This window comes from Crocodylus siamensis, chromosome 1, assembly GCF_052110815.1.
Source record: "Crocodylus siamensis isolate JL-2025a chromosome 1, ASM5211081v1, whole genome shotgun sequence".
Lineage (NCBI taxonomy): Eukaryota > Metazoa > Chordata > Crocodylia > Crocodylidae > Crocodylus > Crocodylus siamensis.
The window spans coordinates 175,723,459-175,735,823 of NC_143395.1; the positions used below are offsets into that span (position 1 = coordinate 175,723,459).

Genomic DNA, 12,365 nt, shown 5'->3' on the forward strand with positions numbered 1-12,365 from the left:
AAAATGTTTTACTTGTGAAAAAGAAAGGCAATGACCATGGAACCACATAATGCTGGGTTCAGCATCACTGTTTCAGACTAGAATTGCATTCTACAGTGAATTATAGTGAAATAGCTTGAGATCTCAATCTTTATTCATCCTCTTGGGTTGTGATCTGCTACATTTAAGTGAAATATCACATGTGGTAATCTACTTGCAAGCATCCACTCTTCATTGTCTACTATATAGTTATGCAGGGGATTCTAGTTCATCTCTTTTTAATGCACTTGTCAGTCCTACAAGGTAAGCAAAATGCACCCTGGATATTTTCCATCCTCACAGGTGTTTTAAAATTTGCATAAAATCAACCTCCTTCCCACAACAACCATAACTTCTCTTTCACATCAGCTCTTTCCAACAATAACAATCATATAAGATTTACTAGGAGGGGGACCCGATATTAAAAAAAAAAAAAAAAAAAAAAAAAATATGAGGGACTTATTAGCATTATCAGTTAAGTCAAGAATTTGCACACAGTCTTTTTAAAATAAAAGCACTGTTTTATTTACCATCAACTCTGAAAATTACCAAGATCAATTTATCTGCCTCAATTTGCTGGTAATCTTTCTATGAGCTTACTACTCATGCTACATCTTGGATACATTAATCACAGGGGAGGGCAAAATACAGCTGGGAGCCCCACTGACTCAATCCCACTCCCTGAGCCCCTGGCCCAGTCCCAGAAGCTGGACATGGGGGCAGGGACCAGAGCCAAGCCATTAGCCCCATCATGGGGGGCTCCCCCCAGTGGTGCACGACTCTAGCCAAGTCTCAGGAGCTGCACGAGGTGCGAGAAGCCTCACATGACAAAGCCAGCCAGCCTGGCCCCACTCCCTGCTGCCACGTGCAACTCCCGGGACTTGGGTGGAACCAAATGCCACCAGGGGCTTCACCTGCTGCAGGCCACGAGTGCCCTGAAGGCCCACTGCCTGCTCTTGCAGCTGCCACCAAGGGCTGTGCACGGGGGAGTCAGTGGAACATTTGCTCCTGGATTACTCTGACATTTTTGAAAAGCCCCACCCTCCATGAAAATCTGCTTAAGCTATTCCAGCTAACAAGCTAAAACTTACTGTTATCCACCTCTAATGCAGACTATGTGTTTCAAATGCTCAACAATTTACAGTTGGTATACCCCTATTGTCCACCTTTTGTATAGCGTATGTTCATTTAATGAGCTTTTATCTTCATATCACTCCTTCCTTCCCCCTCTCTCCCCAGTCCCAAATATAGTATAATTAAGAACTGGAAGAGAATCAGTTATAGATGACAGCTCCATCATCTTTTGTATGTATACTTTTTCAAAATCTGCATTAATAATAATGTGTTCTCATCTCCTTACAGGAAAATAGCTTGTAACCTGGTAATGCTCTACATCTGAACTCAGTAAAGAGATGCACCAGATGTACAGGCAATGGTTTAGAAGGCTGTAAAAAACACTAGGAGGAAAAAAAAAAAAAAAAGGGGGGGGGGGACACAGTTGGGGTATTTCTTAGGAAAAAAATCAAAGTGGTCCACAAGTGCCAACTTACAGACCACAGAAACCAAGCTTGAAAGGTAGTAAAATACTGGAACAGGTTATACAGAGAGGTGATGGAATCTCCATCCTTGGAGGTTTTTAAGATCCAGCTAGACAAAGTGTTGGCTGGGATGATCTACATGGGGGATAGTCCTGCTTTGACTAGGGGGCTGCACAAGATGACCTCCTGAGATCCCTTCCAATCCTAATTTTCTATGACAAGTCCTTTCTTTGAGTGACCAAAGACAGAGGTCACTTTCTAGCATATGCATTTTATTTGGCCTAGAAGTGAACTTTTTGGTTTAAGTCTCTCCCCTACACTGTTCTGTTAAATTAACTACCAAATTAAACCCCACATTAATCATTCATATTACACTGTTTTGCTGTAAATGTTTCAAAACAGAAATCAATGCCGCAGAGCCAATTACAAACCAGAGTTTTGACTTTTAGTCCAGGTGACTGATAAATGGTAATGGCTGTTTAACAGTCTCACATCTATTTAAGAGGAGGTAATTTGCTTAAAATTTAGAAAGTCCAACTTGCATGTTAGTAGAAAGAAACAGCCATCTGATTTAAAAGAGAAACACTATATATTTCAGGGGGAAAAAAGTCAGACACTCCAAAGGATATGCTTATTTAAGCAAATTGTTCGAGCTTCAATTTATGCTATATGAACTACAAATTTCATCCCTTCAGTTAAAGTATTCCAGGCCTATTCTAAAGCAAGTGCAGCTGCCTACATTTGGTAAGCCTAAACTGTCATTTGGCATATCTAAAAATAGCAGTGCTAGCATCCGTGCCTTACATGCAGAACTCATCCAATTACATTTTGCTTTTAGAGATAGTGCTCGCAGAAGAGGCTGATTACAGAAATCTCCAAAAAAATCTTTTCTTTGATCACCAGTTCTTATTTTAAACTGAAAATGTTCAATAGCTATGAGAAAAAAAACAAACAAGTGCTTATATATTTGACCTGAAAAATCCACTAATAAAAATAAATGAGCAACAAGAAACTATTTGTGCCTTCTGGACACAACTTAAAAACCTCAAGATTCACAAGAGTTTTAAAGTCATGTATATCAAATGGAAAAAAAAAAAAAAGGACTAACCAATTTTGGCATCCATCTTGAGTTTGCGTGCATGCACCCAGACCTTGTACAGCTGACTAGCTGGAGCCTTTTCACTTCCTGCTAGGGCATTCAAAGGTCAGCCCGACACGCAACTGCCTGCCCGTCTCCCTGCTGCAGCTAGAAGCCTCAGACTAACACAGAAAGCTTTAAGCCTTCAGCCAATAGCTGCTTCTCCAGTAAGTCCTTGGAATGCAGTTAGAGCATTAAAAAAAAAAAAAAGAAGATGACGACCGATGGCTGCAACTAACTAGGACAAGAAAACATTCGTCAAGTGTAAAAAAAAAAAACCCCCACAATTTCAATGCCACAGAATATTGGGGGGGAGGGAGGAAATGAACATAACACAAAAACTACTATTTAAAACAGGTTGCCCATATAAATTAGGAAAAGTTTCACAAGTACCTTCTTCTAGCCTAACTATTAAACAGAAATTCCTGATATGCAGTTATCTGCACTTTACCTTTTTTACAAGCACTTGAATGAAACTGCTTTTTATTTTTTTTTATTTTCAGTTGTGCCAGGGTAACCTGGAAAACTATTATAAGACTGAATACCTGCAGCTATAGTGAGCACCTGTAAGGCATGTGTTTTTGTCAACAACCATATATGATGAGCACTGAGATATTATTACCTTATAGAAGTTTTCCACATATAGGTCTTATCTTTACCACAGCGGCTTTCCCCGCCCTCCCCCCCCCAATTAGACATAAGTATACATAGAGTTTTCATGACTGGTCTCCAGAACACTGCCTCCCCCACAAATAGTAGGAAGGAAGCAAGCAAGCAAGCCAGCCAGCCTACTTTCGCTTAAACCAAGGGTAATTAAATGGGCTAGGGGCTAAAGTCACAAAGGCTAGAGAGCAAACGTAGCACAGCAACATCAGCTCAGCATGACCCTATCTCCTTTGGACTTTTCTGGATAGAAACATCCTTTTTCAATATGGCTACCTCATGCTTTCCAGGGCAGTAGTGCACAGATTCTTAACTTGTAGTGTTATTCATGAAAGAGCATTAGAGGCAAGTCCAAGGAGCTATCAGGATGCAGAATCAAAGCAACCATCAAAAGACACCACCAGGAGTATAAAGGCAGAACTAGGGATGCACCGATAAAGTTTTTTCTTAGCCGATACCGAAGGCCAATATGTCTGGTTAATAATTGGCTAGCGCCAATCTGATAACTGATTTAAATAAATTTACTGACATAAATAAAACTTTTTGGCATGCTCCAGGAGCCTCCTGCATCACACGCATCAGCATCCTACCACTTAAAAATGGTGGCAGGGGCACCTGAACTAAAGCTCATCAAATAAACTTTTGTTCAAGCACCACCACCACTATTTTTAAGTGTGGGGATGTTTTTAAGCAGAGCAGAGCCAAGCCAAGCAGGGTGAGAGTGGGTACAGGCTGCCTGCTCCGCTGCCTTTACCCCAGGAGCCTTGTGTTAGCCACAGAACCCCTGCCCACGCAGCAGTAGGGAGTACAAGTCACCACTTCCATTGCTGCTGGGCAGGCAGGGGGTGGTCAGTTCCTGAGGGAAAGGCAGCAGAGGGGAGAGCCCCGAGCCCACAGTGGGCAACCCACATCCACCCTGCCCACAAAATTGCGGGGGGCCACACACATGTCCTCCCCATGCCTCCCCCTGGGGGGGGGGTTCACAGTGGTGGGGAGCCACCCCCTTGCTCACATCTCCTAAACAAGCTGCCTGTGGCTCCATCCTGCTGCTTGCCCTGATCTCAGGTCCCAGGCAGCACCCCCAGCCCCAGCCCCACTCCTTCCCTCACTGAGGGCTTTGATCTGCCCACCCCCTCCCCTTCACAGACTTATTCTGCAGGTAGCTGCTCCCCAGCTGTATTCCTGGTCACATGCACACGTGCACATGCATGTGGTGCCCCCTGCATCTCACTCCCAGCAAGCCCAAGCAGGACCCCCTGCCAGCTAGAATGCTGCCTGCCTGCAAGGGGAAACCCACCATTTCCCCAAGGGAACCCAAGCATCCAGGGGTCCCTACCCTGTAGGGGAGAGGAAACTCAGGTATCCAGGGCCCTGGCAAGAAAGAATAATAATTATCAGTAAGCATTATAAGCTACAACTGCCAAAAAAAGCTAATAGCCAATAATGTTATTTCCCCTTTTATCAGTGCCAATGCAATTGGCAACTGACATATTAGTGCACCTCTAGGCAAAACAGCACTACTTCCTTTCTGTGCCACTTTACAGGAATTTGCATGCTATTAGAGACTGAAGATCTCCAAACTGAACTAATAATTACCAACAAAAACAGCCTGGGGAGGGGGACAAAATTTCTAAGCCAACAGCAACTGCAAGACAGTGGTTAATTTTGAGACTTCACCAAAAAGAAACTAAATTTCATTACATCTTTTACTGAAATTAATCCCTGCAGTCCAACATGGCGCACAAATTAAGGGATGTCAACATAAGCAAATTCATGCAGTGGTTAACTCTGAATTCTGTTCAAACCCAGCCTAAACTCCTTAGCCCAAATGAGTTAGAGCCATATATAACCACATCATGGCATTTCACAGATCCCTACAGTTCTGCGAGGATTAGTCTGTGTCAAAATAAGGGACTCAGGGGATTTAGTTACAACACAGGTCCAATTTATACTATAGATGAAACATGGACTACGTTCTACAATCGTAGATTTGCTGTGGCTGGAGCCCGTGCTCTTTCTGCAGCCATTCACAGTAACCCACCAGAGGGGACAGTCTGGGTTATAAAGCAGCTCTTCACGCTGCTTAGAAAGGAGTCAAAGCTGGGCTCAACCAACTTTTTGCACTGCCTGGCTGGAGGATCTGGTTGTTGGGATATCCAGGGCAGGTAATACCGCTGTTCTCTTCCCCATACATCAACTCCAGAGACACAGAGGAGTTTTGCCCAGAGCACAAAGCTCCTTAGCTATGCCTCTGCTCCTGCCAGGTTTAGGTTTACCAGAAAAACCCAATAGGCTCATTGCACATGGCAACACCCTGATTGAGCAACACTGAAGTAAATGGAGGCAGCACAACAGTAGTTTTTAATCACGGGTGCTATCAAACTAAATACACACGCACATGGAGAGATGACCTGAATCTAAAAAGGCTGAGAACCACTGCTCTAGTCACAGGGCTAGACTTCTCCTCACAACCAGTGAAAGGATGCTGAGAAGCAAGTTTCCTCTTTGGAGCTGCCAGGAGATGGCTGATTCCAAAACTGCACCACTGATGAGCCACAGCTTTGTGAAATAACTTACACTGCTGTGCTGAGCCAGGGCACGATACATAGGGCTGATCTACTTACATTTTACCTTCACACATACACGTGTGTGAGCAACTGTATTTGCACTAGAGGCTTTTACTACTTCATCACTTCCTGAACCAATGAGGTTGTAGCAGCAGAAATGCTGTGTGTAGACCAACAGTACGTTTGGCAAGGCTTAATTAGTAAGTAGGAAATCCCAGTTACAGATTAGGCTTCCACCAACCCTCCATTTAAAATCTGATCTTTCCAAGGCAAACCCCTTAAAAGTTTCCCCATTCAGAAACACAGGTGGACATGCCGAAAGATTTGTCTCCATTTTGGTGCCAGACTTGTGGTCTAATCAGTGCATGGACTTTATCCTTTGCTCCATTCCAAGCCAGCAGAGCTTAGATTACTAGGCGTGGAGAAAGTAAAACATATCCAATTTGAAGCCAGAACTGCATATCTATTTGTAGCAAATATTACCAGAAAAGGTTTCAAGAACTCATCTGGCAAGTCTTGTGTTAAGACTCAAAGGAACAGCAGGATATCGAAGGGAAAGAGATGAAGACTGGAATGGACTCCACAAGCCTGACTTTCCAAAGCATTCTGCCTCCCTAAAAAACACACAGTTTTGTTTGCAATTTATTTGGAGACAAGGCCTTACAAATAAAATACTTCTTTTGCAATACTAATATAGTTAAATCAATATCCACCCTTCTCAATGTTGGTGATGTTATGCTATTAAATGTTCATAAAAGAAGAAAAATAAGGTATACTATACCAATTGCATCTATCCTGGGGGTTGTACCAGTAATGGGAGTGGGGGAAGGTGTGTTTGCAGGGAGGAGAGGGAGGGTAAGAACTGAAATACTTATACTTGTATATAAATGTGCATGCAGGCCTAAGCTAGCCTTTACTGGTCTGATGGTTTCTTTCATACACAGTTGCCAATTCATGGCCATTTTTGTGCAACAAAAGAAAGCTATTTTGTGTTATTCTTATTTCATGATATTCTTCACACTGCAAATACTAGAGACCACGAGTCTCAATTTTCTTTTACGAGGGAAAGTTCTCAGGGTTCAGAGAAGAACTGGAAAATGTGGCCTGGTATTCTCAAGTCACATAGGGACAGAAGTTGCACATAAACCAATTTAAGTGACCAGAAACTGGTTTAAACCCATAACAAAACATAAGGTCAATACATACAAGCCAGTTTCAAAATAGCTGAAACTGGTTTAAGATAAACCTAGCTGAATACAGTATTAAAATTAACTGATTTGGGTCAAATCAGTTTATGAAACATCTGTCCCAGACCCTTTCCTGGTGTAAGTTAAATCAGAGTCCCCCAGCATCCCAGCACACTTTGCAGGCCTGGGCTGGGCGGTCTACTCTAGGGCTGCCCTTGCCCCTTAGCTATAACAGCACCTGCCCTGCCTCTGCTCTCTAGCCAGAGCAGAGGAGTGGCCAAACACCAGCAGCATGGCCCCTTAAGGCGAAGGGGCACAGAAGGAGTTTATTCCCCCTCCCTCCCCTCTCCCACCGAAGGACCACAGCCAGGGTCTGCCCGGCCATGGCAGAGCAGCCCATCAGGGTTCCCCCACACACCCATACAGGAGTGTGGCCAGACCACAGCTGGCATGGCCCCACCATCCGCCCACTTAACCCAGGGCTGAGGCTGGGGGGCTTAGCCATGCTGGTCCATGGGTGCTGGCGGGCATGGAGGGACGAGGCTGGGCCACAGGCGCAGGGCCCTTCCCAGCCGCTGCTGCTGCTGCTGCTGCTGCACCCCTGCATGGTGGTTGCTTATCAGTCTGTAGCTGCCATCGGAGACAAATGAGCAAGCCCTGTGCAGGGAGTGTGATGGCAGTGACAGCTGCAGACACACGAACCCCTGTGGCAGGCAATTGCCAGGCTCTGGAACTGCCAATGCATCCAAACCAGCCCAGGCAGCTGTGGGCACAATGGACTTGTCCTGCATGGATAGTCCAGCTGCCAACGTGCCTGGCCACAGCTGCAACGGCGTCATCTCCACGCTGCTGCCCAGCCAGCCGCCACCCATGAGTGCTGGGCCTGGCTGTCATGGAACTGCAGTCAGCTGGGAAGTGTCCTGCCCTCACGGCCCAGCCCTGCTATCCACTTGCCTGATCTGGAGCAGAGCTGAGCCAGCTGCAGGAGCTACTGAGGGTGGGAGCAGAGGGGCTGGCCCAAGCCGCCAAGGCAGGGCCCTTCCCAGGCAGCTGCAGCTCTGCAACAGCCTGGTCCAGCCTGGGTGCAGGGAGCTGGGAGCAATCCAGGCGCACAGCTCCTGTGGCCCCAGTTTGAGCCACACACAGCTGGGAAGGGCTCTGCCCCCGTGGCTGCACTCAGCAGTTCAGCCCTGCAGCCCCAGTCCCAGCCTCAGGAGAAGCAGGCGAATGGCAGAGCCATGCCAGCCAGCTCTGGCCATGCCCCTCACAGCATGAGCAGCTAGCAGGGCAGAAAGCCAGGCAGACCCTGGCTGTGGTCCCCATGCCCATGGGATAGAGGCGGGACAGGAGATTTTAATCCACCTTCCTGCCCCATCTTCACCTGAGGTGCTGCCCTGGCTGGTATCTGGCCATACACACCCACTTGGTAACAAACCTGGCAAGGGCTACTTCCCCCTTCCCCTTCCAGGCACACCCCAGCTGGGGTCCCTGCACACCAGGATGGCAGTTTAAACCCCTCCCCAGTCATACCCAGCAGCCTGCCAGGGCCCAGCCATGCTCATGCCCCAGCCAGCTTCCCTCCAGCCTTATGACTGCTGCAGAAGGGAAGAGAGGACTCGCTCTAGTGACCCCCCAGCCCCGTTCTGGCCTGAGCCACTGCAAGCATGTGACTGCATTTCCAGAATGAAAAGTGAATGTCTATTCAATTGCAAATCAGTTCAATCTACGCAGCAGGTTAGATTAACCTGCAAAGATTGAATCAATTCAGGCTTGGGCTTTTTGAATGTCTGTACTTAGCTATCAATGGCAAAATTAAAATTCCACATTGTTTAAACTAATGGGTTTTTGAGGTTTAATACATGGAGTCCTGAATACCAGACTGTAAATGGTAAGTCTTACTAAACACCAAAAAAGGATTTTTAATACTTTAAATAAGAAATTCTAATAAAAGCTGAATTTATTTGCTGAAAGGTTTTCCTATCCTGCTTCTGCTAGACACACAGAGAGGAGGTTATTGTGGGGTATGAAATGCATGCTAGGCAACTGGTATTTAAGTTGGTGATGGAAAACTAAGAAAACCCAGCTATAAAAGCAAACAAATTTTGAAAGCATTAGTAGGAGCCTGGACAGGCCCCTTTAAGAAGCCATTTCTGCTAGTACCCAAAAATTAAATACAACTAAAAAGCTAGTCTTGGTGATAAAATATGATCCTCACCTGTATAAACAGGATTTAAAAAAACTCTTATATTCCCAGTACTAATGAAGATCCACAGAGATTTAGAACTATAATCTCAATTGGCAGTTACAGATACAAAGGTCAGTCATACCAATTTAAACCTAGCTACTTACTTATTTACCTAGAAGTACAAAAGATAATGCTTGCTAATTTTGAGAATTAGACATAAAAACAGCATATCTACAGTCCAATTAGAGTACAAATAATCCTAAGCAATCTACATTTAAAAGAATACAAGTGTCTTCCCCTGTAAAAGAGAAAAAAAAATACAGCCTGCTGTATTCTGCATCTAGCTGCAAGTCATGAAATTGCTAGACAGCTTCATACACACTTAACCTGACCTGTTTAAATAATTCAGTTACATTAACTGTTAATACTAATTAATTTTTTTCCAAGGAATACACTGGCTAAATGAAGACTGCACTGACATTTGTGCAGTGCATGAAAGAGTAAGCTGTTCCATGTCATGATTCATATGGCTGCAAAATTTTATTCACCAAGCTTTGTATCATAGATGCTGTTTTTCCTCAATAAATAACATATTCCTCAGCACTAGTCATGCATATTCATTTTGGTCAGAGACCCGTTTCATTTCCACATACAAACGCCATTGTACCGTACGTACATCTCTAGGTACATATTTTTCCATCAGCGCTACGCGTCTCATTTACTGAAAACAAACCACAACATCTCCACCTTAAGAAAAATGTTAAATAAATACCCTTATCTTTCCAATTGCTCGGCTGACTGTCCATCTCTCCTCCAACGCTCTACCCTCCAGCTGTGATTATCAATTATGCATACCAACAGAATAGCTGCAATTGGAAAATTCTACAGTCTGTGATATGAAACATCAGTTTCCCCAGCAGAGGTCTGCAGTCTCGTCTGCTGCACAACTACTGCAGGACTTAAGTCACCTGACTGTCTTCTGGGTGTGGAACAGACTGACGCAGTGCAATCTGTAACAAAGCTACTAATGCTCCAGCACTAATTCTAAAATTCAATCCCCTTACTGTTGCAGCCATTTGCTTGCTACTCGTAGCAAAATGGAACTAAAGGAAGGTAGGAAAAGAAATTAGTAATTCAAAGGTGGGGATAAAAAAGCTACTCTTGTAATGTCTCAGTGCTAAGGTATTAGTTCAGAATCTTGCATGTCAATAGTGCTCTTGTTCACCAAACTGACAGAAGTTAAATTCTGTGACCATGGGCTTTGTATCAGTTTAAAAGCTTTACTTTAAATTTTAAATAGTTTTCTTTTAAGAAAAAGAGAAAGATCAAACCTTACATTAAGCATTCCGCAACATCTAATTCTTGCTTTCCCCTGCTCTCCTCTCCACCCTCCCCTGGCCTTTTTTCTCCTGCAAGTGTTTCTCATCGCTCCAATGAAAGCTTTAGTCATCCTGCCATTCATATAACCTGAACTTCTGATCAATGCATTTCTTTTCAGTGAGAAAAAACAGTACAACAGTATTTCCATCTTTCCCATAAAGGAAACTCTTTAGGAGACTGAAGGAAATCTCTTTACCAATTACTTTATTCCTTAAAAAACAGCTCTCTCACATTCTGCACATGTCAATGAATAGGTATTAGTGAAAAGGAGAGGGGGGGGATTTTTTTTCTTCAAAACCAAAAACCTACTGCCAACTTGGCAGCATCTATTGTTGCCAATTCCTACTATTTTGTTTTGAGCCTCTTGATATTAGAAACAGTAGCTCCTGCAACCTCAATTCTGAGACTGGAAGAGGCATTAATTTAAGAGTTCTCTACAACCTTGAGACTAGAACAAGTTTGTAAACATGGTGCAAGCATAAGCTACAGCAGGGCTGTCCAACTTCTAAGTGGCCGGGGCTACCACATTCTTCAGGCCACACCTGCAAGGGCTACGGACCCTGGAGGCCACATGCTCCGCTTCTGCTGCACTACGTGACCCAGCACCTATACTGCAGCACCACACACTTCCCCACTGCTGCTCCCAGTGCTCCCCCAACTCACCCTTAGCACCCTGGCCACCAACTCCCCCACTGCCACTCGGACTCCCCAGGTACTGCAGCCTGCACTGCCCTGCCCACTGGAGCAGGGGCAGGAAGGGGGAAACTGGAGGGAGGGGGAGCCTAAAGCCCTATGTGGGGGAGAAGGGGCAGGTGGGAGCCGAGGAGCCACAATTAACCCCTCATGGGCCACCACCAGTTGGACAGACCTGAGCTAAAAGGATTAAAAAAATCTGGAACAGACAAAAAGCTCAAAAATACATTTATTCACCCCTGAAAGAAGTTAGAACTTAGTAAAAACTTTAAACCCCCCACCATTTTTGAATGCTTGAGATTAACAATAAGAGGCCAAAAAAGCACCCCAGCATGGACAGTGATTCCAAAATAGACCCCAATAGACCCCATCCTAAATCCAATCCAGAAAAAAGACTCTAAGTTTCCATGAAAGCAATCTTCAGTCTGACACTAAATTAGTTATTTCTATCTTAACATTTGGTTTCCTCTACTAATGTATAGTTAGTTATCCTTCAATGCAACATGAAATGAAAACAAGTTTACCAAAGTCACATAAAGCCCTGGACACCTACTGCCTTTTGCACTGCTCTACAGTCAGTCACTTCTCTGATATTGTAGGCACAAATATGGCCTTAGAATTGATGCAACATTTTATTCCCATTCTGAACTGCCATAAAATCTAGAGGTCTAGAATCTGTGGGAATTTAAAATCTGCTGCATATATTAAGACTGTGGCAATTTGTCTCGTTTTGGCATTAACTATAACAGTGAAATAAAGGCTTGGAAACTAGCTTTCCCCTTTAAGCTATAACTATTAAGGTTAACTAGTTCCTACTAAGATGTGCGGTTTTTCATTTTCCCCACCATTTTTGTGTTATTTGGGATAAATCTAATTCAAAACAACACTAAAAGTTGCCTGCTAAATTTGACACACTCTAAGAATATTAGTCACCAATATGAATGCATATACCAATACACCCTTCTTGTTACCATTGCTCTGTAAGAGTCAAGTATT

The 12,365-nt window shown here is 44.2% G+C and overlaps 1 protein-coding gene across 5 annotated transcripts in view; it reads right to left on the minus strand.

The window, feature by feature from the left end:
* The window catches only part of RTN4 (reticulon 4), a 61,025-nt gene that overhangs the window by 16,521 nt on the left and 32,139 nt on the right, over window positions 1-12,365 (minus strand). The window contains exon 1 of one of the 5 annotated variants that reach the window (XM_090049557.1): window positions 10,069-10,242. The exons of 3 other annotated variants lie outside the window; for them this stretch is intronic. In XM_090049557.1, coding sequence (XP_089905683.1) covers window positions 10,069-10,102 — 34 coding nt within the window. In that variant the 5' untranslated portion in view covers window positions 10,103-10,242. Of the gene's footprint in view, window positions 1-2,664; window positions 2,813-10,068; window positions 10,243-12,365 lie in introns of those variants that run through there. One more of the 5 variants, XM_090049564.1, reaches the window with a different exon arrangement.